Below are 26,420 nucleotides of genomic sequence, written 5' to 3' on the forward strand. Positions count from 1 at the left end.
CTATAATTCAAGCCCAGACCTGTCTGCCTTCTTCCCACTTTATCAAACTACTAGGAAATGGGTATATGGTCCAGATCCAAGGAGAGGGGAGAGGGGAGGAAGAAGGAGTTCTTGTAAGATGTGGATAAATGTTTGGGCACCTGGGTGGCTCAGCTGGTTAAGCGATCAACTCTTGATTTCACCTCGGGTCATGATCTCAGGGTCCTGGGACTGAGACCTGTATCAGGCTCCCTGCTCAGTGGCAAGTCTGCTTGTCTCCCTCTGCCCCCTCTGCTCCTCCCTCTGCTCACAAGTGCACGCTCTCTCTCCCTCACAAATAAATTAATAAATCTTAAAAAAACAAGGTGGATAAAGGTCTTTCAGAAAAAAGGGAGAGCTAAAGTGTAAGAAGAAGAGAAGAATCTTGGAGAAGGAAGCTGAGGGCTCAGAACCATTAATAAGAGGGGAGATCCCATCCTTCCCAGGATCCAAATGTTCCCCAGCCTTTTGCCCTAGAAGCATGAAACTGACTTCCATGTTGTATAAGGAACGGGATAGATATCCCTATAGTTGTGTTTAAAAGCTAAGCCAGGGCAGCTCACATCGTGTAATGTGGTGTATTTGTCTGTCTCCAGTGTCTCAGTGATGCTTGTGAGGGCAGAGGGAGAGAAGAACACAAGGTAGAGTAGAGGAGAAAAGGCACTGCCTACTGCGTGACCCTGGTTGAGGGTTTCAAGCCTTCTGGACCCCAGATTCTGCTGTAATGAGGGAAGGGTGCCCCATGATCTCTATAGTTGCAGGGTCTGAGTTTCTGCCCTACGGAAGGAGTGCCCTAGTGGACTGAGGAAGACCTGGGTTTGAATCCTGGTGTCGGGTACCTCTATTTGTGTTTCCATGGCCAGGGACCTCCTTTAGGGTAACAATTCTCATTTGCTCCCAGAGGGGGGAATATGACTTAAGGGACTGGTGAGTGTGGGGGGAGGAGCAGAGCTCAGGCTGGCTCAGCCCTTTGTCATTCTCTTTGGTAGCCTCCTATCACTAAGAGTGCACCTTCTCAGCTTGTGGTGGTAAGCTTGCAGGAGAGACCCCAAAGGCAGGTCTACACTGTTGGCGGGTCCTGGGAGAGAGTGAGCTGGTCTCTCTGTTTCAGGAATGAAACATTAATAAGCTGTTCCTACAATGCATTTTCTGACACATTCCCTAGGCACTCAAGGTGGTTTTTAAAAATGTTTTAACATATTTTGAATTTTTTAATTTTCATTTTAAAAAATATTTTATTTATTTATATTTATTTGAGAGAGAAAGAGAGTTTGTGTGTGTGAGCAGGGGGAGAGGCAGAGGAGGAGAGAGAGGGACATGCAGACTCTGAGCTGAGCACAGAGCCTGACATGAGGCTCAATCCCAGGACCCTGAGATCAAGACAGCCCAAACCAAGAATCGGATGCTCAACCTACTAAGCCACCCAGGCAACCCTTAACACATTTTTTTAAAGACTTCATTTTTAACTAATCTCTGCACCTAACATAGGGCTCAAACTCACAATTCTGAGATCAAGAGTCACATGTTCCACCTTCTGAGCCACACAGGTGCCCCTCAAGGTTTAATCTTTATCTGTTTGACTCTTGTGTCTCTTGGTTGTTCAGAACTTGAACAAGGAAAAAGGAATGATTTATTAGATCTGCAAAACTTCAACATTTAGCTCTGTTACTTTCCCCCTGCCCCAGAGCAGGCTGTTACTTAACTTCTCTGAATCTAAGTACATCATCTTACAGAAAAGAAAAGAAAAGAAAAGAAAAGAAAAGAAAAGAAAAGAAAAGAAAAGAAAAGAAAAGAAAAGAAAAGAAAAAGGATAATAATCATATCATGTTCACAGGACTATTTGCAAGGATGCAGATGGTCAATACATGTAGCTAGCACGGTGCTTGGCACATGCAAGTGCCCAGTAAGTGGAGGTATTCTTGTCTTCAGGAGTTACATGCCATGGACAGTCAGAGTAACTAACGCCTAATACTCGGTTGCCTCTCAGGAGGGTTTTCTGATTAGCTAAGGGCTGCATGCACAACTTACCCTCCCTTCCCCATGGTGACACAGTCATTCACTCAACAGACATTAATTGCCTCTCTGAGAGGGCAGAAACATTTCAAGTGAGGAAGGACGTCAGAGTCCAACCATCTTAAGATGGCAGCTGTTCACTGGGCCTTACCCCAAAAGGAGGAGAGGCTGCTAGAGCCCACATGGGGAAGATGGCTTTAGGGCCTCACCCTCCTGATCCCTGACCCTTGTAATACGCCCACAGCAGGTGGGAGCTGGGCTCCAGAGAGGCTGCTCCCAAGAAGGCACATAAAGCCACGGCCCTAAGCACAGCAGGTTCAAAGCCACGTGCCAGGAAACCTGAGGATACAGTTAGTTTGCCTGCAGACAGTCTGGGTCCCCTGACAAATAGGTGTCTCAATTCCTTTCTATCTAAAGCCAGGGTAGTAGCATTTGCCACCAAACAGCTGGGCTGTGAGGATTAACATCGTCTATAAATGGGCCTTAATGCAAACTATCATATTGACACACATGTTAGCTTTTTCCTAAAACATGCACACTTGGACACACCTCTCCAAGGCCCTCCCCATCAGCTGGCTGCCCCCAGAATAGCTGGGGAGTGGCAGGATCCAGAGCCACTGCTGTCATTGAGAGAATGGCCTCCTGGACATTCTGTGAGGAGGCCACCTATCATGGTGACGTCAGCTACCGAAAGCACCGTATCCTCTTAAGAAACTTTGCATCATTTTCATAATCTAGTGAGAGAAGTTGCACAATATCCATTCCTTTTTTTTTTCTCCTGTTGATTTGTACGTGCTGCCCTGGGGAGAGAGGAGTCGTCACTGGAGATCTGCCAGTTGGCTTGGGATGAACCAAAACCTGACAGAGACAGGTCACCGAGTGCCTTTGCTATTGACGGGACTATGAGAAAGAGGATCATTGAAACTGAGTTAACTGCAAGGAAAGCCTGCAGTGGGGAGAGAAGGCTTTCAGATATTACAAAATCAGGCCTGCCACAAAGGCTTGGAAGACAGAGACCAACATTATGTGCACTGAAAAAAAGGGAGTGGCAGGCTGTGTGGGTTGTAGGAGTGGGCCACGAAGTAGGGAGGCGAGGGATGCGTGTTTTTCAAGCGGCAGTGAGTTTTTCTCTGTGCTGGACTAGATAACATCATCTGGGGCCTTTCTGACCTGTCTATCTGTCAAGAAGACAGGAAGCCATGGGCATTTCTGATCAACTTAGTGTCACATACCCAACAGATGCCAAAGGACAGTAGGCTGGTAGTTTTATGGCCCGCATGAAGGCAGACATGAGTCGTCTTGTCTTCTCCTCAAGTGGCTGACCAGGGCATGCAGCAGAGGTGCATGGGACATGAAGCTGCCAGACGTTACAGGGCTCTCTACTCACGAAGCTGACTGAGGTGACTGGCGTCTCACCAGCATCTGGTCACCAATCATTTTATGTGTTTGCTCCTATCACTGTGTGACAGCAATACTGGGGGAGCTGCTGTGAGGGGATGCAGCTAGATGGCCCCTCACATGCTCAGTGTACCCACAGAATTCAGAGGCTGGAGATCTGGGCAACATAAACCATCACTTGTGGCTCTTTGTGATCCCAGGGCAAGTCTTCAGCATGGATAAGAAGTATGATGTGAAAAAAACAGCTTGTCATTTGGAACCTGAGAGACACACAGTTCACACTTTGCCCCTTCTGCGATGCGGCAGTGTGACCACCGTGTGGCCCACCCCTCGGCTGGGCACCACAAGGGTCAGAAAGCTACATTCTCATTCTGCAGAAGCCCAGGAAGGTGGAAGGATTCACCCCAGGGCCACAAAGTAGGTAGAAGCCAACTGCCTGCCTCACCTAGGAGCTCCTCCCAGGGGACTAGAGTGGAAATAGTCATTCTCAAATTGTTTGCCCTCAGCCCACAGCTCTCTTCCCAAATCCATTCCTACTTCTGCTGCAAGAACGAAGGATTGAAGAGGAATGCACTGCTCAACATGATAGAGAGACAATGAATTAAACAGGAGCCAAATAGTCAACAGAAGTAAAATGCTAATTAAGACAAAAATAACTGCAATTGAGCAAAAAAGCCAACCCCAGATAGCTCTGGTGGTACACCCACAGCAAAGTGTTCTTTCCCCAGTTTGCTAATCCCAACTGTGCGTGAGCACATTCACAAGCTTTGCATGGTTGCCCGGCCTAGCCTTGGCAGCCTGACGTCTTGACCGAGTAATGAATTTGAGTCCTCAGGAAATGAAGTAAAACACCAATTTTAGTTCATAAGTAGCACATTTTAGGAAGCTTTAGGAACACGCTACGTACTTGACTGATTGGTTAATAGCTCTCTGTTGTATGCAAAAATGAAAACCTATACAATTCTGCTTTTTGCCTACAAGAATTGAAGAAAGAACATTCTAGAATGTTCAAGTCAGTTTGGAACCATTGGAAAGAGTCTTGTGGCTCACCAGTGGGTTTCAAATTTAGAGGAACACTGATCTAAAACGAACATCATGGTTAGGATAGGCATCTGTGTCATCGATGGATGAGAGATGTGCGCTTAGGGAGGTATTTCCACGAGGAACTGTGTGGACCCTGTAAGAAATAAGAGCTGGGCCGTTCCTGCCATTGGGTGAGCCTGCAGAGCCAGGGAGGGGAACTTCTCAGTCAGGCTCCCGAAAAGTGCTGGGAGGGAGGGGGAGGCTACAGGAAGGATCTCCTTGACTGAAGATGTCTGAGAACAGCCAGCCCAGCCTCCTAGAAACTTCGACACTGACTTGCCTGAGGGGCAGGGTGGGTCCTGAGCCCCTGACAAGTCTTTTCTGAATCTATAATTGCATGATTCATCCTTCACCCTTTTCAGTGCCCCTACACCTTTCTCGTCCTCCTCCACAAAACTCTGCCCCATAAAAGCTTTGCTCAGCTGTCAGCAAGCTGATGGGTTTGGACTCAGGCTTGGCCAGGCGCCCGAGAGCTACAGACAGTTCTTGTGACTCCTTCTCCCCTAGTTTAACCCTTGACTGGTTACGGCCTTGGGGCTTGGAGGCAAAACAGATATCGATTTATTAAATCCTAGTGGCCTCTCAAGCCTCATCGGTAAATTGGAGATACTATCTCAGAGGACTGTGGGAAAGATGAACAACTGATACAAAGGCAGGGAAAATGCTCAGCATGCGGCTGGCTGCACGGCGAGCGCTGAAAGCCCACGGCTACTGCTGCCGTGACCTCCAGTGGGTGCTCTATGCTCTATGACATACGCGATGTCTTCCATGAAACCTCTCCTAAGTACCAAGGTTCCCCTTCCTGAGCTCCTGCAGTCCCGATTCCTGCCCTGAGAATGCGCCTCTCTGCACCGTTTTATAATGTCTCCTGTGAATGCCTCCTCCTGCCCCCCACATCGTTCCCCAAACTAGCTTGTCAGCTCCTTGAAGGCCTGGCTTTGCTGTGTCTTGGCTCTGTCACCATAGTCCCCTTTTCTTTCATGCCCGGGCTCAAATGGTTTGAATACAGCATAATCAACACAGTAGTTGTTGGATAAATAAATGTGTGACATGTACCCAGATCATTTTTTTCCAGGTATACACATATTTGGTATTTATGATGTAGAGACAAGCAATGAGAAATGAGGACACGCGGGGTTTGGTCTCCCAGTCTGCAAGTGAATCACTGCACAGCCTTAGGCGGGGTGCCTATAAAACAGGGCAACTGCCACCTGCCGCCCTCCCGGGGCTGGGGTAGGTGGCTCGGGCTTTTAAGCAGCAGTGCGGAAACACAACCAGCTCCTTGATGTTAAGTAAATAAGAGCATCTGGGTTCTGATGGTAACAAATGGGCCCCGTTCTCTTTTATCATTTCCCAGCTCCGATTGCACCAAACAAGGCCAATAAAATAGGCCTCGCCTGCCTCTTTTAAATCAGACTTCCAGAGAAATCTTCCCCCAGTAACTCATGACAGTGCCAGGAGATTTTTCAAAAGGCTAATCTAAATTCCTTCTCACTTGAGGCTCCCTTCCCTTTGTCTTCTGCCAAATGAGACCAACAACAGCTTTGACTACCATTATAGAGTAATTATCTTTATTCTTAAAATCTTTAAGATTTCTGCTTTCCACTCTGCTTTCCACTAGTTGATTTGGACTAGAGAGGGCTGTTTCCTCCCTAGTAGTATTCACATCAACTCTTTTTTTCCTTCTCCATGCTTCCCCCTCTTCCTCCCTTGCCCTAACCCTCAGGCCTCCCAGCAGTGCCCAATGTTAGCTGGTACTGCCTGGTCCTGGAGGAGCCCCCAAGTGGAAGATGCTCTGACAGCTGGTTTAGGCCGAGGCCTTCTGCAGCAGCACCCTGATCAGAACCTGAAAGACCAAGCAAGCCCCTTTTGCAACACTGACGGACCACGTGCGGGATCCAGGCTAGCTGAACCTTGTTGCGATTCAGGGAAAATTGCTCTCATTGTACATCTGTTATAGGGTCCCTTGCCTGTGTAATGGTAATTAAGGTGTGGCTAAAACCATGCTCCTTATGATCTTGGAAACACTTTGAACTCCCAAGGGAAAGGTACTGGGTTAACATGAGGTGGTGAAATTTCAGAATGCAGAAAATATGTCCCTTAGGATAACAAGGAAACAAGCATAAACGTATGTTTTACGTTTAACATAAGCAAGCATAACATAAACATAAACATAGCATAAACATAAACAAGCATAAACAGCAAATTTGTCTTCAAATGAAACCTTGGGCGGATTCCCACTCCTAGCCCAGATCAGAGTGGAACCGCTCTGTTCGGAAGGCAGGGTAAGGTGGTAGAGGTAGGGGGCCAGAGGCCACGCTTCCGCCTCCCCACCCCCTGCTCACCTCGCCACCCACCCTCCTCTCCTGAAGTAGTGGTTCCTGCAGCGTCTACAAGGAGCCCCTGGGTTTCCATGAACGAAGGAGACAGAAAGAAGGTGAATTTACATATTTAGCGAGAGCGGATGGCAAATCAACTTCACGGCCTTATGGGACCCTGTGGAGTTGATCTATGTTTCTTAGCCTTGATTTTCATATATATTTTATCACTGTTATTCTTTTTTTGTAATGGGTCTCAAAATCTTTGAAGAGTAAGTTGGTGTCTGGATATGTGCACACAGTTCTAGGAAGAGAGAAGCGGGCCTATCACATCCATGACAAGGCATTCATAGGGTTTGGTTTCACTTGGGATACCACTCAGCATTCTGAAAGGTGCTATGGCATTTTACTGTGCTTTACACATGCTGGCTTAATGCAAACGGAATGAAAACGAAATACACTCTAAAATGAACTCCAAGATTTTTAGGAGCTAAAAATAGAGCTTTTTACTGTAAAACTATACTTTCCCCTGAAAAATGAAAGGTATTCTTAATACCACTTATCATAAGACATTAAACATGGATGGTCTACTTAGTCCCTTTACTTTGGCTGGTATATTTATTAGGAAGAAGGGCAATAATAAGAAATACTCTGCTAAGCGAGATTTCTGTGGATTTCTAAATTCTAAAACAGCTTGCTGGCTTAGAAAAATACTGCTTTGTGTAAATTTGACTAAGGGCTATTAATTTCCTAAATTATCTACAGAAAAACGTAACATGTATTTAAGTGTCCATCAGTTTGAAAGACTCGAGGAAAAAATCTGAAATTCAAACAATTGCAGTATATAATTTTTCTGATTTTTAAAGGAATATTTATAGCTTGAAAGGGAAAAGCTGGTGAAATACAGAAAAATCAGAGAGGCAATTCTTCTCCCATTTCAGGAAAATTATAGTTCTTGAGGAAGACATTGACAATTAGCTCTCAGTTGACACATACTCATTATGCTGGAATTTCTAAAGACTCCTCCCCTTTTTATTTCTGAGAGGGAAAACACATTTCTTTCAGAATTAGAAGAATGGCCTTAATGACCTGTATAATCTCCAGCCCAGAGGCCAGATCCATCAGATAGCCTGCTATCCTCTGGTCAAAGCTAAGAATAACTTTCACATTTTTAAGCTGTTGAAAAAAAAATCAAAAGAAGAAAAACATCTCTTGACAGGTGAAAATTATATGAATTCACATTTCAGTGTCCATAAATAAAGGTTTTTGGAAAGCAGTTGTGCCCATTCATTTGCATTTTGCCTGTGGCCGCCTTCCTACTACCACGATAGAGTTGTTACAACTGAGATTGAAAAAAGCCTAAAACATTCATACAGTCTGGCCTTTCACAGAGAAATCAGCCAACCCCTGACCTAAGAGATGGAGTCCACTGGAGCGCCCCTCTGTGTGTCCGCGGGGACCGTGGTAGGAGACGTACCTGGGTGAGTTGGCGCAGGCATTTGTCAAGACACCAGAAACAGCAGAAGCAGCATCTGAACATGCACCTGGACCATGCACCGTGCTGCTGGGTCAGGATCAGAACCAAACGAACAGAGTCAGAAACATGAGAAGGAAGGAAGCAGGCAGTTTCTGCAGACACACTACGTTTCTAGTGGGAGATTTATCCACCTGGGGAAGCAGTGCAGCACTTCTCCCTCAGTGGGGGCGAGGTCCTTCTATCTGCACCTGCTGCTACTAATTATTACCATTATTATCACTGATGAGGAAAGTTTGTCTCCTGTGGGCTTACCTTGTTATGATTGCTGTTGGCCTCAGCAGAAAGGGAAATGTCTAGTCCATATTCACTAGCAAAGGTAGACTAGGCTCTCTGGTTCTAGCTAAAAAAAAAAAAAAAAATTCTTTTCCATCTTCCCCTAAGTGTCATCAATTATAAACTTTGCTTTTCCAAACCAGTTTGTATTCATGAAAGATGCATATCCCAAAGACTGTAAAACAAATAATGCCTTGTAGATACTAATTATGCGCCCATAGAAAAAAAGGAATCAAGTTTAACATTTTTTGCAAAAAAAAAAAAAAAAAAAATCCCATACTGAGATATTCAGGGCTAAATTTCAAGGGACAAATTAGCCCTTTGAAAGATGATTTGGACATATGCATAGCTCAAGAGTGAAGAATTTAATGAAACTCTTAGAGGAGGGTTGAATGTGTCCCACTCACTGCCCAGAGTTTAAAAAAACAAAATCCTGTAAACAATCCTGAAATAGTTCTCCCTGGGGACCCCAGGAGTAACTCAGCCTTATATGGACATTTTCTTGTCCTTATGTTAACTCAATTGGATGAAACTTTATCTGGATACTTTCCAGCCTGGCCGTGGTTGTCAATGAGCCATTGCATGTAGGAAAGATCACACAGTGGCCATGAGAAGTGTTTAAATTGTAGACACAGTGTGAGGCTGTATTGCCGAGGAAAATCATGTCTTTTTAATGGAAGGACACATTTCTTCAGTAGTGAGATCAGTAAAGGGGACTTTGGCCCCTTGATTCTTTTGGGATCTAATGAGTGATAAATAACCCTTTAGACCTCTACCAGAGAGACCAACCCACCGACTTTTCTTTTAGATTTATGAAAGGCTTCTGGTCCAGAGTTTTAAGTGCCTAGTTCTAGAAGGATGGCAAGGTCCCCTACTGCTCATTACTTTGTGATTACCTATTGCTAATGCATATACTGAATATATTAAAAATAAAAAAAACCTGCCTGCTTTACAAAAAATCCTTCTTGAAATTGAAGGATCAATTGCAAAATGCAGGAGCCAAGAAAAACTAGATTTGGCTTAGAATTGGAATGCCTCTGAGTCACCAAAATACATATATTTTTTTTTACCACTTGAAATTTATCCCTGAAAAATGTCACTATAGAATTTATTTCTCAAAAAAGTCAAACTTTGATTATTTTTTAATATGGGTACATAATTAGTATCTACAATGCAATCTTTCAAACAATTTAAAATATAGTAATAAATCTAGGTGGTGGGGATCCCTGGGTGGCTCAGCGGTTTAGCACTGCCTTCAGCCCAGGGCGTGATCCTGGAGACCTGGGATTGAGTCCCACGTCGGGCTCCCTGCATGGGGCCTGCTTCTGCCTCTCTGCCTGTCTCTCTGCCTCTCTCTCTCTCTTATCTCTCATGAATAACTGAATAAAATCTTTAAAAAAAAAATCTGTGTGTAAAACTTCCCCAAGTTACTATGGACACATCCCTACATCTAAAAGGTTAGAATAGGGGCACCTGGGCGGCTCAGTGGTTCAGCGTCTGCCTTTGGCTCAGATAATCTCGGGGTCCTGGGATCATGTCCCGCATCAGGGTCCCCGTGGGGAGTCCGCTTCTCCCTCTGCCTATGTTTTTGCCTTTCTCTCTGTGTCTCTCATGAATAAATAAAATCTTTGAAAAAATAAAAATAAATAAAAGGTTAGAATTAGGTAAACTTGTGACACTCTGATCAAGTCACAGGCACTGAGGTGGGGGTGGGGGAGGGATGAACATTGTGTGAGAACAGAAAAGTTGGGAAAATTCCAACCTCCCTTGTTTGGCAGGCCAGAAATACCATGAGAACAGCTGTTTTCCTGGTGTTCTGGTTTCCACTGGCATTCATAACCAAATGTGCATGGAAATAAAAACCAGGGAGGCGAAAATCCCCCAGGCACAAAAGCCCCACAGTGTTCTGTCTTTTGAGCTGAGATTTAGGTCAGCTTGTCCATCTCTCAGTCTTAAGCAGGTCTTCTCTCGCTGTCCCTGACTCTCTCTCTCTCACACACACACCACACTCACACACCCACATGAACATTCACACACACACACACGTACTCTCTCACATAGGCAGACGCACACACTCACACACACACATTCTTTCTCTCCCACTCACTTATTAAAACTCCCTCCCTCACATACACCAGTCACCTCCCATGGCACCCTCTAGGAAATAGAAAAGGAATATTTTAGCATTAAAACAGAAACAAACATTATTCCTGTCTTGTAGTATATTTTATTTTCAAAGAAAAAGTATGATAAATGTCCATGAAAACTTTTCAAAATTTGAAAAATTCTTCCCATTTGTTCAGCAAATGAAAAACCAGCTAACTCAGAACTACTCCCTCCCCACCCTCACCTCCACCACCTTGTGGGTAAAATAATAATAATAATAATAATAATAATAATAATAATAACAAAATTCTTCAACAAACAAAGCCATAAAACAGAGTCTGGAGACCAGAAGATTGCTGGGGGCAGGAGTAGGGGATGGGATCTGAAGGACACTGGGGCCTTTGGAATGGCCACTGCCACAGGGCCACAGTCCTGGCCTGGCGCCTGCTGAAACTGTCTGGTGACTGCCATTTCCGCCACTCAGCTCTGCACCGAGCACTAACAAGCTGCCTTACCTTGTCTTTCAGAGCGTTGTGAAGGTACATGAGAATGGTTCTTGGAATCCTCGTCACAGTCATTAAAAATGACCCTTTTATGGCTGTTCCTTGATGGTAGCAGAAAAGAATGGAGAGAGACCAAAGGATTGGGCGATCAGGAGGGTCATTTTTATTTCTGGGAATTGGGGGAAAAAAAAGACAGCATTTAAAAACCACCACTTAAAACTTCTCTCTCAGGTTCAAATCATCAACGGTACCAACACTTACAAAGCAGTCATGCGACAAATGTTTGGCAAAACTTTGATACTCATTGGTAGCTAAGGTTAAATTATTTCTTGGACTAACTCCTTTTCATGGCACTCAATGCTACAAACAGAACATTAAAAAAATGCTGATGAATTAAGCAAGTTTCCCTCTTTACCTCCACCAATCCTGTAAGTTTTCTATTAATCTCATTTTCTTTTTTTTTTTTTTTTTAAAGATTTTATTTATTCATGAGAGACACAGAGAGAGAGACAGAGGCAGAGACACAGGCAGAGGAAGAAGCAGGCTCCATGCTGGGAGCCTGACGTGGGACTCGATCCTGGGACTCCAGGATCACACCCTGGTCCGAAGGCAGGCGCTTAACCGCTGAGCCACCCGAGGATCTCCAATCTCATTTTCACTTTCAGAAATTTAATTATATAATAATTTCCAAGGTTTACATGCCATATGTAAATATTGCCAGTATTAGCTTGGTGATTAAAATCACCACCCAATCACACGACCAGAAGGGCAGCCACGGACACAGCAGCGAGCTCCGGCTTAATGTGCGGGAACAGAAAGTTCTTCCACAAGGCTCAAGGCTCCGAAAATCCAGCTGATTTCTACTCTGCTCTTTAAAGGTCACTTCAGTGTGAATCATTTGTGCAACTTGTCGTGACACAGCAATCAAGAATGCGAGGGCCCGTTTCACAAGCAGGGGGAAAACAAAAAGAGAGAAAGAACAGAAGGGGCACAGCCTTCACCCTACCCGAAACCTGAAAGATAAAACAAAGGAGGGAGGGCTGAGCAACCCCTCCCCTGACCCTCTGAATTTCCTGCTGGTGCCAGTTCTAGAAAATGAGGCCCTTTCTGAGAAGCCACCTCACTGATTCCAACTGAAGCTCGGTTTCTTCATAATGGATTATTCTACAACTCGCTCTGGTTGCTAATAAGTCACTATGAATCAAGGTTTTGACAAGAGCCTAGGTTTTGAGGGAGAAAAAGGAACGCGGCCAGAAATGTCTCAAGAGTTGGCAAGGGCTCTATTTTGCTGTAACTGAAATCATCCAGGAAGGAAAGGAGAACACGAAAGTCCTATTGGGAGCGGAGTAGCCGTGATCCAGTTGTCCCACAAAAGGGCGATGTGTGTTCCAACTCAATAGTCTTGAAAATAGGAAATACCAGGGAAACTATTGGTGATACGAATTCATGTTGGCCTGATAAACCAGAAGAGTAGTACAGGCCAGGAAAATCTGACACAGTTTTTCCCTTTCCTCAGCTTTTTTTTTTTTTTTTTAAAGGAAGAATGTTGACTTTTCCATTTAGGAGATTTATGTGCCTTAGGACTTATTACAGTGCTCGAGAGGACGCAAGGAAGAGTGGACAACACCTGCTTTCCATCTGGTAGGGAAACAAGTGATTCACAGGCCACTGTGAAGGGGCCTTTGGAGTCCGGTCCTTCAGGTTTTGAAGTCTGGCCTTGAGCATCATCTTTCAGAGAAAGGTTCTGCTGGGATGGGATTAACCATGTCAGGCAGCGGAGTGACGGTCGTGGGCCACGACACATTCTGGCTGTGAGTCCGAGGCTCTCCAGGGCTTGGGTGGAAGAAGGTGCATGAGTTCCAGAAGCTGGGTTATCCCGGGACGAGAGAGACACCTTCAAAAGCAGGCCCTTTAAACTCAGGCCAGCTCGTGGAGCCCGAGTTCGATACCTGCCCCCCCACTAGACACCACCCTACAGAAAAGGGTTAAATAAGTGGAGTGTCTGAGGTCTCCACCTTCCCTTCTTAGACCTTTCTCCATGTTCCAAGGTAAGGTCGCCCTGCCATGCCGCCCTGCTGTGTTGGTGGCCAGACCTTCATCTCGGTCTCCTCACACCCTGCACAACCTGCCCTCAGGAGGACGCACTGATTATATCCGAGGAAGCTTAAGATACTCCTTATCTCTGGATGTCATCGGGGAGCTACAGGCCGTGTGGCCCCCGAGGAGACCATCCTTTCCCGACGTTTCTTTCAGCAACATCGCTGTGCGCTTCATCTTTCCCGTCCTCCAGGAGAAAGGAAATTGTCTTTGTTACAAAGGACACGACTCTGTAGCTGGCCTGGGCGGCTCTGCCAGGGTCGGCCCCGCCGCCTCCCACCCGAGGCCCGCAGCCGCCCCCCGCTGCCAGGGCAGGGGCAGCTGGAAACCGTCTCTGCTACGTGTGAAAGCAACGATGAGGTCATGCCTCAGGCGGCCCCTCTGCAAGTTGAACGGTTCTAGTTCCTTCCCATCGCACCCCCAGCCACATCCTACGGCTCTCTGTGGACCCCTCTTCAAGCGAATGGTTGTAAAAGAGAAATTTTACGGGCTGCCCTAGCCTGGCACTTGACGGTCTCCGCGTGAACTCCTCGGGTGTCTTTTTTAAAAATTTTTTTTATTATTTATTTATGATAGAGAGAGAGAGAGAGAGAGAGAGGCAGAGGCACAGCCAGAGGGAGAGGCAGGCTCCATGCAGGGAGCCCGACGTGGGACTCGATCCCGGGTCTCCAGGATCACGCCCTGGGCCAAAGGCAGGCGCCGAACCGCTGAGCCACCCAGGGATCCCCCCTCCTCGGGTGTCTTAACGCGCACGTGAATGACGGAGAGGACCGCACTGGCTAACCCTCTCCGGAGGGCAGGCCCGAGCAGCGGGAGATGCTGCGAACCCCGGGAGGGCGGAAAACCTTAAGGTTTCAAAATGAGGCCCCATGAAGAAAAGAAAGCGGAGCTCTTTAATTAAGCAATAGCGCTGCAGGGCACCTGGGGGGCTCAGTGCTTGAGCGTCTGCCTTCGGCCCAGGGTGTGATCCTGAGGTCCTGGGATCGAATCCCGCATCGGGCTCCCTGCAGGGGGCCTGCTTCTCCCTCTGCCTGTGTCTTTGCCTCTCTCTCTCTCTCTCTCTCTCTGTCTCTCATGAATAAATAAATCTTGAAAGAAAGAAAGAAAGAAAGAAATAGTGCTCTAGGGGCACCTGGGTGGCTCAGTGCTTGAGCGTCTGCCTTAGGCTCAGAGACAGATCCTGGAGACCTGGGATCGAATCTCCCATCGGGCTCCCTGCAGGGAGCCTGCTTCTCTCTCTGCCTGTGTCTCTGCCTCTTTCCGTGTCTCTCATGAATAAATAAATAATAAAAAAGAAGTAGTGCTCTAAGTCGACATGCATTGTATTTTATTTTTATCAGAGTAATGTGTAAATATCTTAAGTCAAATAGCAAGAGGCTAACCAGCAAAGAGAGCAGTTTGCTTTCCTCGCTGCTAATTTTCTTCCCCTAGAGGTCATATGTTAGCTATTTCTTCTATAACTTACCCCACACTTCCAAATAGCATATTCTCTCTGCATATATTTTTTCAGTCTCTAATATTGTCTACTGACTTCTCACATTGTTTTTTTTTTTAAGAGAGCGGGGGAGAGAGGTTGAGGAGGGGGAAGGGCAGAAGGAAAGGGAGAGAAAGAATCCCAAACAGGCTCCACAAGCAGCATGCAGCCTGATGCAGAGCTCCATCTCATGACCCTGAGATCACTACCTGGACCTGAACCAAAACCAAGAGTTGGACTCAACTGCCTGAGCCACCGAGGCACCCCTGACTTCTCACTTTGAAACATGTTTGTTGATTGTTTCTCTCATACAACCTAAACATTTGCCCATTGTCTCGTTCTTCTCAGTGTAATTATGTTGAAGTTTTTAGAGTTTTTTCTCACCTTTTTTTGAAATATCACTGACATAGGACATTGTGTAACTTTCAGGTGGATGAGGTGTTGATCTGATACTGACGTACCACCACAGCAGTAGCTAACACCCGCAATACGTCATATAATTACATTTCTTTATTGTGGTTAGAGCTTTTAAATTCTACTCTCTTAGCAACTGTCAGGTATATTATACAGTCTTATTAACCATAATCACCATGCTGGACATTGAATCCCTAGAACTTATTCATCCTAACTTGAAGTTTGTACCCTTTAACCAACATCTGCCCATTTCCCCCAGCTGTACCCTGGACACCCGTTAGTCACCACTCTACTGTTGCTAAGTTTCTACTGTTTTGGCTCTTGTTACATTCTACATTTAAGTGAGCCCATACAGTATTTATCTTTGTTGGGCTTATTTTGCTTATTAGCACGATACTCTCAAGATCTATCCACACTTTCACAAATGACAAGATTTTCTTCTTTCTCGTGGCTGAATAAAATTCCTGTGTGTGTGTGTGTGTGTGTGTGTGTGTGTGTGTGAGAGAGAGAGAGAGAGAGAGAGAGAGAGAGAGAGAGCATCACATCTTTATCTAGCTATCTGTTAATATTTGATTAACATTTGGGTTGTTTCCATAGCTTGGCACTGTGAATAATGCTGCAATAAACGTGGGAGTGCAAATACCTCTTTGAGATCCTATTTCCATTTCCTTTGGATAAATACCCAGAAGCAGGATTGCTGGATCATATGGTAGTTCTAGTTTCAATTTTTTGAGGAACCTCCAAACTGTTTTCCATAGTGGCTGCACCAGTTTGCATTCCCACCAACAGTGCACAGGGGTTCCCTTTTCTTCACATCCTTGCCAACATTTTTTATCTCTTATCTTCTGATGACATCCATTCTAACAGGTGTGAGATGATATCTCCTTGTGGTTTTGATTTGCACTTCCCTGATGATGAGTGATGTTGAATACATTTCATGTACCTGTTAGTCATTTGCATGTCTTCTTTGGAAAGATACCTATTCAGTTCCTCTGCCTATTTTTTAACTGGATTTTTTTCTTAAGAGGTGACCTTTATTTATAATTTTATTAAATTTATTTTAGAGAAAACACAGGCACAAATTGGGGGAGGGGCAGAGGGAGAAGAAGAGGCAGAGAATCTTAAGCTGACGCTATGCTGAGTAAGGAACCGAGGCAGGGCTCCATAGGAACCTGAGATCATAACCTAAGCCAAAACCAAGAGTCAGATACTTGACTGAACCACACAGGCGCCCCTTTATTTTTATTTTTAAAGATTTTATTCATTTATTTGAGAGAGAGTGAGAGCATGAGTGGGGATAGGGGCAGAGGGACAAGCAGACTTCTCACTGAGCAGAAAGCCCTATATGGAGCTTGCCTTGATCCCAGGACACTGAGATCATGACCTGATCTGAAGTCAGATGCTTAACTGAGCCACAGGCACACCTAGTCATTTATTTTTTAGAGAGAGAGAAAAAGAGCACATGTGAGTGGGGTATTGTGGGGAGGAGCAGTAGGAGAGGGAGAAAGAAAATCTTAAGTAGGCTTTGCAAGTGTGGAGTCCAATGTGGACTTGATCTCATGATCCTGAGATCATGACCTAGGCCAAAATCAAGAGTCAGACACTTAATCAACTGAGCCACCAAGTGCCCCTTAACTGGATTCTTTTATTGTTATTGGATTATATGACTTCTTTATATATTTTGGATATTAACTCTTTACGGGATATACGATGTGCAAATATTTTTTTCTGTTTTCATAGGTTGCCTTTCATTTCGTTGGTTTTTACTGTGCAGAGAAGGTGAACAATCTATATCCTGAAAACTACAAGATTTTAATGAAAGAAATTTAAGAAGACACACACAAATAGATATTTCATGTTCATGGATCAGAAGAATTCAGATAGTTAAAATATCCATACTATCCAAAGCCCATATAGATTCAATGCATTGACTATCAAAATTCCAGTGACATTTTTCACAGGAGAAAAAAAAAAGCAGTTCTAAAATTTGTGTGGTATTACAAAAGATCCTAAATGGCCAAAGCAGTCGTGAGAAAGACGAACAAACTTGGAGGCATCACACTTCCTAATTTCAAATTATGCTACAAAACTATAGCAATCAAAACAGTGTGGCACAGGCATAAAAATGACAGATCAGTGGAACAGAATTAAGAGCTCAGAAAGGGAAAAGGATGGTCCCTTTTATAAATGGTGTTGGGAAAACTGGATAACTACATATTGAAGAATGAAATTAACCCCTATCTTACACTACTCACAAAAACTAATTTGAAATGGTTTAAAGACTTAACCATAGGAACTGAAACCATAAAACTAAAGAAAACATAGGGAAAGAGCTCGGCATTGGTCTTGGCAGTGATTTTTTGCATATGACACAAAAGCACAGCAATGAAAGCAAAAATTAGTAAGTAAGACTACATCAAATTAGAAATCTTTGCACAGTAAAACAAACAAACAACAACAACAACAACAACAAAAATGAGAGGCAATCTATGTAATGGGAAATTTTATTCCTAAATATTTTATTGTTCTTGATGCTATTGCAAATGGGATTGCTTTATTTTTCAGATATTTTGTTGTTACAGAAATGCAACTATTTTCTGCATGTTGATTTTGTATCCTGCAACTTTACTGAATCCATTGATTAGTTCTAATATTTTTTAGTGGAGTTTTTAGGATTTTTCTAGATAGAAGATCATATCGTCTGCAAACAAAGACAATTTTACTTCTTTCTGTCTGATTTGGATACCGTTTCTTTCTTTTTCTTGCTCTGGCTAGGACTTCCAGTACTATACCGAATAGGAGTGGTGAGAGTGGGCCCTCTTCTCTTGCTTCTGATCTTAGAGGAAAAACTTTCAACCTTTGACCATTGAGTATGTTTTAGTCAGTGTTTAGTGTTTATGTTATCAGTACCTAAATAACAATCACAACTGATCCAAGTAGTGTATTCTTTTTAAAAATTGTGTATTTATTTATTTTTATTGAAATATAAACCAAGTAGTGTATTCTGATGCTAGTTCCTTTCCTATACAACGTTTGGGTTTTCCTGAAGTTAATAATTGTTTCACATTTTACATTTGCTTGGTTTCCCATGGGCTTTACCAAATGCTTTATCAAAGTGTAAATCTTTACTTGTTTAAACACATCTGGTATTCTCTTAGTTTTCTTTCCCTACCTCTCCCTTCCCTTGGAGACATGCCTCCTGGAGCCCACTGCTCTCCTGCTCCTCCTTGGCCTGGATATTTTTTATTTTTATTTTTATTTTTTTTTTAATTTTTTTTAAATTTTTATTTATTTATGATAGTCACAGAGAGAGAGAGAGAGAGAGAGAGAGAGGCAGAGACACAGGCAGAGGGAGAAGCAGGCTCCATGCACTGGGAGCCCGATGTGGGATTCGATCCCGGGTCTCCAGGATCGCGCCCTGGGCCAAAGGCAGGCGCCAAACCGCTGCGCCACCCAGGGATCCCTATTTTTTTTATTTTTTATTTATTCTTGAGAGATAGAAGGAGAGACAGAGCCAGAGACACAGGCAGAGACACAGGCAGAGGGAGAAGCAGGCTCCATGCACCGGGAGCCTGATGTGGGATTCGATCCCGGGTCCCCAGGATCGCGCCCTGGGCCAAAGGCAGGCGCCAAACCGCTGCGCCACCCAGGGATCCCCTGGATATTTTTTATAACTGCTATATAGCTACCCTTCTGGGAATTCCCTGTTCTTCTTTACTGTGTTGGAGCCCATTTCCTGAAACTCCTATTTTTCTCCCTGGCTTACTCACTCCTTTCAGAGGAGAACACCCTTCCCAGGAAAGAAGATGGAGAAAAAAATCTTCTGGGATGTTGCAGTCCTGAACATGACTTTATTTTCTTTACCTTTGATTGACAGTATGAATACTTATAGAATTCTAGTTTTGGAAATAATCTCTTCTTAGAATTTTGACAAGTTTGCTCCATCGTCTTCCTCATTCAGAGTTGCTGTTGAACATCAGACTCCATTCTAGTTCTTGATCCTTTGCCTGTGATCTATTTTTCCCCTTAGAAGCTTCTGGGATCTTCCCTTTACTCACGTCCTCCAACTCTGGGAAATTTTCTTTGATAACTTCTTTCTTTCTCTTTCCTTTGTTCTCTATTTTTGGAACTTGTATTAGTCAGATGTTGAGTCTCCAAAATGTATCCTCTAACTTTTTATCCATCCTTTATTTTCCATCTCTTTGTCTTTTTGCTCTACCTTCTACAACGATTTTTCAATTTTATATTTTAATTCTTCGGAAGAAAATTTTCACTTTTGCAATCATATTTTTTGTAAATTTATTTTTTATTGGTGTTCAATTTGTCAGCATATAGAATAACACCCAGTGCTCAGCCCGTCAAGTGCCCACCTCAGTGTCCGTCACCCAGTCACCCCCACCGCCCACCCACTTCCCCTTCTACCACCCCTAGTTCATTTCCCAGAGTAGGAGTCTCTCATGTTCTGTCTCCCTTTCTGATATTTCCACTCATTTTTTTCTCCTTTCCCCTTTATTCCCTTTCACTATTTTTTATATTCCCCAAATGAATGAGACCATATAATGTTTGTCCTTCGCCGATTGACTTATTTCACTCAGCATAATACCCTCCAGTTCCATCCACCTCGAAGCAAATGGTGGGTATTTGTCGTTTCTAATGGCTGAGGAATATTCCATTGTGTATATAGACCACATCTTCTTTATCCATTCATCTGTCGATGGACACCGAGGCTCCTTCCACAGTTTGGCTACTGTGGACATTGCTGCTATAAACATCGGGGTGCAGGTGTCCCGGCATTTCATTGCATCTGTATCTTTGGGGTAAATCCCCAGCAGTGCAACTGCTGGGTCGTAGGGCAGATCTATTTTTAACTCTTTGAGGAACCTCCACACAGTTTTACAGATGCAATCATATTTTTAATCACTAAGATGCCTTTCATTTTTTTTCTTGGTACTTATTTTATGGATGCAGTATTTCTTTATTCTTTCTGAGGATATTATAGGGTTTTTGTGGAGTTCTTTTTTGGTCATTTTCTTCTGCTTGCATTGTCTCTATTTCCCTTAAATTCCCTTTGTTTTGTTCATTTTGATCTTTTTCTTTCACTAGATATTTTTCTGTGAATGCTGAATCATCACTGGCTACCAATTTATATCTAAGACTGAGGCACTAAAGAGTGAATTGGAAGCTCTGTATGAGGCGTGACAGTTGTCTGGTTCAGTCAGGGAATCATTTCACTGGGGACCCCCTCCCCCACCATATGGCATTATCTGCAGGTCTTTACTTTGGGTTGGTAATTTCTCCAAAGAAGAATCCTCTAATCTCTTGCCAGGGGAATATCAACCTGGCTGTCAGCATCCTAGGAGCTGAGCCATGGAATGCATGTTGGTGGCAGTGGGGGTCCTCACTATTCAGTATTTAGACTTTTACTTATTTGCCCTTCTTTCAGTACAGAGCCTTACCTCCAGCTTCAGATGGTGCCCAAGGTCTGGACCCTTCCTGGTTTACCTGTCCAGAAAGCAAAGCTCCTGTCTTCTGTTGGCTTGGAAAAGGGGCCCTGGAGCCTAACTGTTCCTTAGGCAGTCCTGTAACTAACCTTCAGAAATACATTTTACACTTGAATTCCTGGGCCTCTCTAGGTGTTTGTGGCTCAAATCAGCCTCTATATTATTTTCACCTCCTTTCCCCTCCTGCCCTCCCCACAGATGGGCCTTGCTAGGTTTGTCTTCGTCAGCTCAGTAGCTACTCATCCATCCTCTCTGCAGCTTTCAACATTTGGTTGATATTTCTTTTCTCCGTCATTTCCTTTTCTATTGTTCTTGTGTGTTTATGCTTCTTTCATTCGTTCTTTCATGATTTGTAGAGGGAGAGGACTTGGGGTAGGAGGAAGGGTTAGAGATACAGATACATGCTTCACTGGAAGTCCAAACCAAAAGCCTCCATTGAAAATGGTTTGGTTTTGTGATTCTAAGATAACACAAAATCACTATGGTCAGACAGATGTTAGCTGCTGGTGCAACGTGGTTAGAATAATCTTTGCTCCCCTACTCAGGAGCAAGCAGCACAACGCCACCCACCTCCAGTGGCTCTGAGGTTCTCAAGGCCAAGGACTATAAGCTCTGTGTGCATCCTACAGAGTCTCTGATGATGAAAACTCTCAAACAACACCCCTGTATTAAAACCCACAGTGCTCCTTATTGTCGGGAGGTAATTGCTCATTGGGATGAATCATCCCTGGTTGACTTTCTTACCCCCACGAATATTCATGCTTATCTGCTCATTTGGTCTGGGAGATTAGAGGAGGATCAGCCCTATCATGAAATAAACTTCCTGTCCTCAGTCCAACCCTGTCATTGTCCTGGCCTGCTCTACTTGCCTGTGGTTTTATCCTTGCCCCATGGAGAGTCACACACACAAATGAGGTAAAAAGTTCGGGGGTGTGTGTGTCCTCAATTATTTTGATGAGGTAATGGGGTGAGAACACTTAACTAAGTATCAGGGTGAACAAAGAAGTAATTAATTCACTAGTACTTAAGGATATGAACACAAACTATATTTTATTGCTATATACAATTTCCTTAGGATTTAAAATTATTTCCCAAGAAAACATTTTCCTCATTTTACACAAGATAAATAATGCTCACAGAACTTACTGAAGTGTGTTCCAAATAGACCAGTATTTTTTTTAAGTTTGAAGTAAAAAAGAATGGATACTTACAGAAGTCAACCTTTCCTTTCCAACGTCTTTCAACTCTAAACAGTTGGATTATACCCCTGTTTTGCTTTCCTATGCATTTTCTAGCTTAAGGCAAAAGAGCTTGGAAATGTGACAAATTTAAGGTATAATATTTCTTTTCACTTCCAAAGGAGCATCCTGCTTTGATTTTTACCTTAGGTTTTACTCCTGTCAACCCCTTTTAAAACTCCAAAGTATCTTTCATGATACTTGACATGAAGGATGTAGACAAATCAAGAGCAGTAACATGCAAGACCTACCTGTTGAAGTAGCAAGTGACCAGTGCCCCAGCTATAGTCATCTGCTGGCATGTGAGGATGAATTCGCTGGTCCAGATGAGGCCAATTAAATGGTACCACCACATATACCGAATGCCTACAAGAGGCTGATATTCCACTTGGCCACCTTCAATAACCTGTGCAGCTCCTAAAGTTTAAAACACAAACATGCTTTACCTCAATGTTTGCCCAACCATGGGAGATGATTCAATGGGCCATACTTCCTTGTAGCTGGCCGTTAGCATTATGTAGACTCACAGATGCCAAAGTAAAGTTGGAAGCATCCACCCAAATTTGATATCTTCATATCAAAAATTGAAAAATGAGAACACACTTTTAACTTATGAGTAATATCAATAACAATATTCATGATGACTGATGGGTAGGTAATTTGTGAGACACTTGAACTATACAAACTCTAATGCTCATCCCACTTTGTAGATAGGAAAACTGAGGTTTGGGAGAGTCAGGAAACTTTTTTTTTTTTTTTTAAGATTGTATGTATTTATTCATGAGAGACACAGAGAGAGGCAGAGACACAGGCAAAGGGAGAAGCAGGCTCCTGAGCCTGATGCGGGACTCAATCCCTGGACCCTGAGATTACGATGTGAGCCAAAGGCAGATGCTCAACCACCGAGCCACCCAGGTGTCCTGAGTCAAGAAACTTTTGATAACCTCTCACTGCTCATGATCAGTGAAAAGAGAATATAAATCCTAATATGCCAGATTCTAAAATTTATAGTTTTTCTACCGCACTTCTTTATGATACAAACAAAACTTGTTATGTGGGTGAAATCACACAAAGCCATTGGGACTATAGCCTAGAACTCTGCTTCACCAAAAATTTAGAGTTTATAAAAGACCCAAGAAGCTTAATTTTTTCAAAGGGGTTCATTTCAGATTTCACTGCAAGGGCAAACTCTTCTAGCACATTTAAAGTACCTATTGGGTCTCAGTGGTAACTTTCTAGTTCATATCTCAGCTTGAGCCTTTCCTGGTTAGCCCAAGGCAAGATATTTAGTCTCCTTAAGTATAATGTCCATTTCCTGCTGGTAGTTGGAATGAGATTACATGGTAAATGCTTAATATGGGGCCTGGTCCATAAAAATTTCATTCCATAAATGATAATGATTGCATGAAGTTTCAGGAGCTCAATACTGTGTTAAACCAGGCCAGCAGGGGCATCCCGACAGTGCTCTACCTTTGACATGGCTATACCCTCTTTTATTTGCCCTCAGCTAAAGAAGCCCCTGAATTAGCTCTCAATTCAATTCAGTTCAGGTTGGATTTAGTAAATCCAAATCCCAGCTCTGTGGCTATGTTTGATTTCTAGATGTTCTCCATTATGTGTTTAGAATAAACCACTGTTATGTAAGAAGACAGGCACTTCAGTTTTTAGCAAAGCCTACAACTTGAACAACATTTAAAGGTAGTTTCATATTTTCCTTTATAGCTATAAATTGGTTTTAGGTTCATAATTCAGGTGTCTATAGACATTCACAATAGGGTCCCTGCAGAGGAAGTGGGAGAAGATAATCATGCTGTAGAGCAATCTGATTCCATGGACCATGGCTAGCCTTAGTTCCTTAGGCTCTGTGTTCTGCTGAACAAGAGTCACATTGTGAGAAACAGTGGAGAGGCTTGATTTACAGATTAGTTAATATTTATTGAGCACTGGGCTCTTTCTGGCTTGGAAGCAATCTCTGTTTCAGGTACGGCACTGATAAACATTTATGCTTTTCCAAAATGGGTGTGTTTCAGGAAAGCATTCCCAGGGCTATCGGAGCTGACCCCTCACCACTAACACAGTTTAGGTAGATCGGGTCAGTGGAGACTTGGAGAATCACTTCATCAAATATCAGAAGTGACCAGGGCCAGTCAACAAGCACGCTGTTACTTCCTGCCAGGTCAAGTCCTGGGGATAGACTACAGTTTTGCAAAAACACGTCTACAACAAAACAAATAGTTTGGGGGTGGAAAATGTTCCCACAGAACAAGAGGAATGCTTTCTTTGACAGATGAAAGGTAAATACAGAGGCCCCGGATGCTAAAGGGGAATGGTCTCTCTTCTTGGCTGCCCTGCACTGTCAGGGGCACACTCACATATATTCCAGCTTGGCACACTGATGGCCCTAGTGACTGGAGAGTGGCTAAAGTGATAAGCCAAGGTTCATACCAGCCTTCAAGCCCTTGGCATTCCCCAAAGAAGCAGAAGCCAAGCAGCAGTAAGCTTGTAAGTTACTCTGGTCATTGCTGTTTTATTTTATTTTATTTTTATTTTTTTAAAATATTTTATTTATTTATTCATGAGAGAGGCAGAGACACAGGCAGAGGGAGAAGCAGGCTCCATGCAGGGAGCCCGACCCTGGGATCACGCCCCTGAGTCAAAGGCAGATGCTCAACCGCTGAGCCACCCTGGCATCCCTGGTCATTGCTGTTTTAGAGTCTCTTTGTCTAAGCCACCTTCTATTTGTTCCTCTGGTTCGGTTATAGCAGGCTGTTTACAGACTTTCCTTGAGATTAGGGTTTCACAACTTCTCAACAAACCAACTGACATTTTGGTGCAGATAATCCTTCGTTGGGGGTGGGAGGCTACCCTGCACACTGCAGGATGTTTAGCATTAATCCTGGCCTCTACCCACTAGATGCCAGGAGCAACTTTCCTCCCCACCTCCAGTTATGAACCAAAAGGTTCATAAGACATTGCCAAATGCCACCTGGGGGACAAACCTACTGCTCCAAAACCTCTGCTTTAGGCAAACATTCTCTGAAGAATCAGGCCTTGTGGCCTCAGAGGGAAAGCCTGGAAAGGGGTGGTTGCAGCCTGTGGGTGGGGCAGGAGTGGTCATGCGCACAAGACTGCCCTCTCCTGGAGGACGGTGTCCGTGCAAGCGAGAGCCCTCAGAGGACCAGCCCCTTCGTTGCTAGACTGTTTCACTCTAGCTACCTACTAGACGTAGCCAACACGCGATAACAGGAACTGGACTTCAAGATAGGATAGCTCCCAGGGATGATGGTGCAAAGGGCACTGAATTGGGAGAGGACTTGGTCCCACTCTCAGTTTTGACACATGTGATAAGCAACCTGGGCCTTTGTCCTCTCATTGTCAAGGAGAAGATGGTGGACAAGATGAACCCTGAGGCAGTGGTTACAGGCTTGGGCTTGAGTCCCACAGGCTGAGATTCATATCTCTGCACCATCCCCTAATGGCCGACCAGCCTCAGGCAGGTCATGGGACCTTGGAACACCTCTGTTCCATCACTTGTAATGTGAAGACACTAATACCCGCTCCTTGCACGCTTGGTGACCCCGTCCACTCTTGTGACTCTGAGTACCACACCCGCAGCTGCTATGGGATAAAGTGGGTAAGACACTTGGAAGAGTGAGTACCCAATACAGGGGTAGCTATAACTGAAATACAGGTAAAGAGAATTCCAGCTCTGGAGTTAGCAAAAATTTTTTAAAAAGACTTTATGTATTTATTTGACACAGAAAGAGAGGATAAGCAGGGGGAGTGGGAGCTGGAGAGGCAGAAGCAGGCTCCCCGCTGAGCAGGGAGCCCGACGTGGGACTCGATCCTAGGACCCTGGGATCCTTACCTGAGCCGAAGGCAGCCCTTAACTGACTGAGCTCCCCAGGTGCACCTGGAGTTAACAAATATTTATTAAGCATCTACTGCATGTTGGAATGATGCTGGACGTTAGCCATTAAGGGGGGAACATGAAAGAAGGAAATAAAGAATCAGAAAGAAGACCCCATCTGAGTGACTATCAGGAACTCACATGGTGCTTGACCAGTCTCTCCATCTCCCCTTCAACTTCTAAAGGTTTCTCCCCATTGCCACTCCCTGTCGATGGAGACCTACTTCTAGTTTCTAGGAGAAAAGGGAGCAATTGGCAAGCTTCTGCGGGTGTCTACCCCCAACAGCCTACCTGGTCAGCATGAGCCGTAGCCTGACCCCCACTTAATGTGATAAACTGTCCGTAATCCTCCACTGGATCCCCCCCTCCATCTTCTGATGACAGCTCTTCAGCAACGCTCGCCTCCTGCTTCCTTCACCTAAGTATTCCTCTTAATGGAATCATTTTTAACCATCTCTCGTCTTTGAAAGAAAAACAAACCCTACTCTTGACTCTCCTCCTCTCACTTCCTTGCCATTTCTCTCTTCCTCCTTAAAA

At 44.1% G+C, this 26,420-nt stretch overlaps 1 protein-coding gene across 6 annotated transcripts in view; it reads right to left on the reverse strand.

Annotated features, from left to right (window-relative positions):
• Positions 1–26,420, reverse strand: part of SLC44A3 (solute carrier family 44 member 3) — a 93,478-nt gene that overhangs the window by 21,821 nt on the left and 45,237 nt on the right. For 4 of the 6 annotated variants that reach the window (XR_005986814.1, XM_041748787.1, XM_041748791.1 and 1 more), the window contains exons 10-12: positions 22,225–22,390; positions 11,262–11,418; positions 8,308–8,394 (exon numbers count right to left, since the gene is read on the reverse strand). Coding sequence is in view for 5 of the 6 variants with exons in the window: in XM_041748787.1 (XP_041604721.1) it covers positions 8,308–8,394; positions 11,262–11,418; positions 22,225–22,390 (410 nt within the window). In the remaining variant the exon portion in view is untranslated. The remainder of the gene's footprint in view (positions 1–8,307; positions 8,395–11,261; positions 11,419–22,224; positions 22,391–26,420) is intronic. The other 2 variants (XM_041748788.1, XM_041748790.1) reach the window with 1 other exon arrangement.

This window comes from Vulpes lagopus, chromosome 3 (assembly GCF_018345385.1).
Source record: "Vulpes lagopus strain Blue_001 chromosome 3, ASM1834538v1, whole genome shotgun sequence".
In the NCBI taxonomy this organism is placed as follows: Eukaryota; Metazoa; Chordata; class Mammalia; order Carnivora; family Canidae; genus Vulpes; species Vulpes lagopus.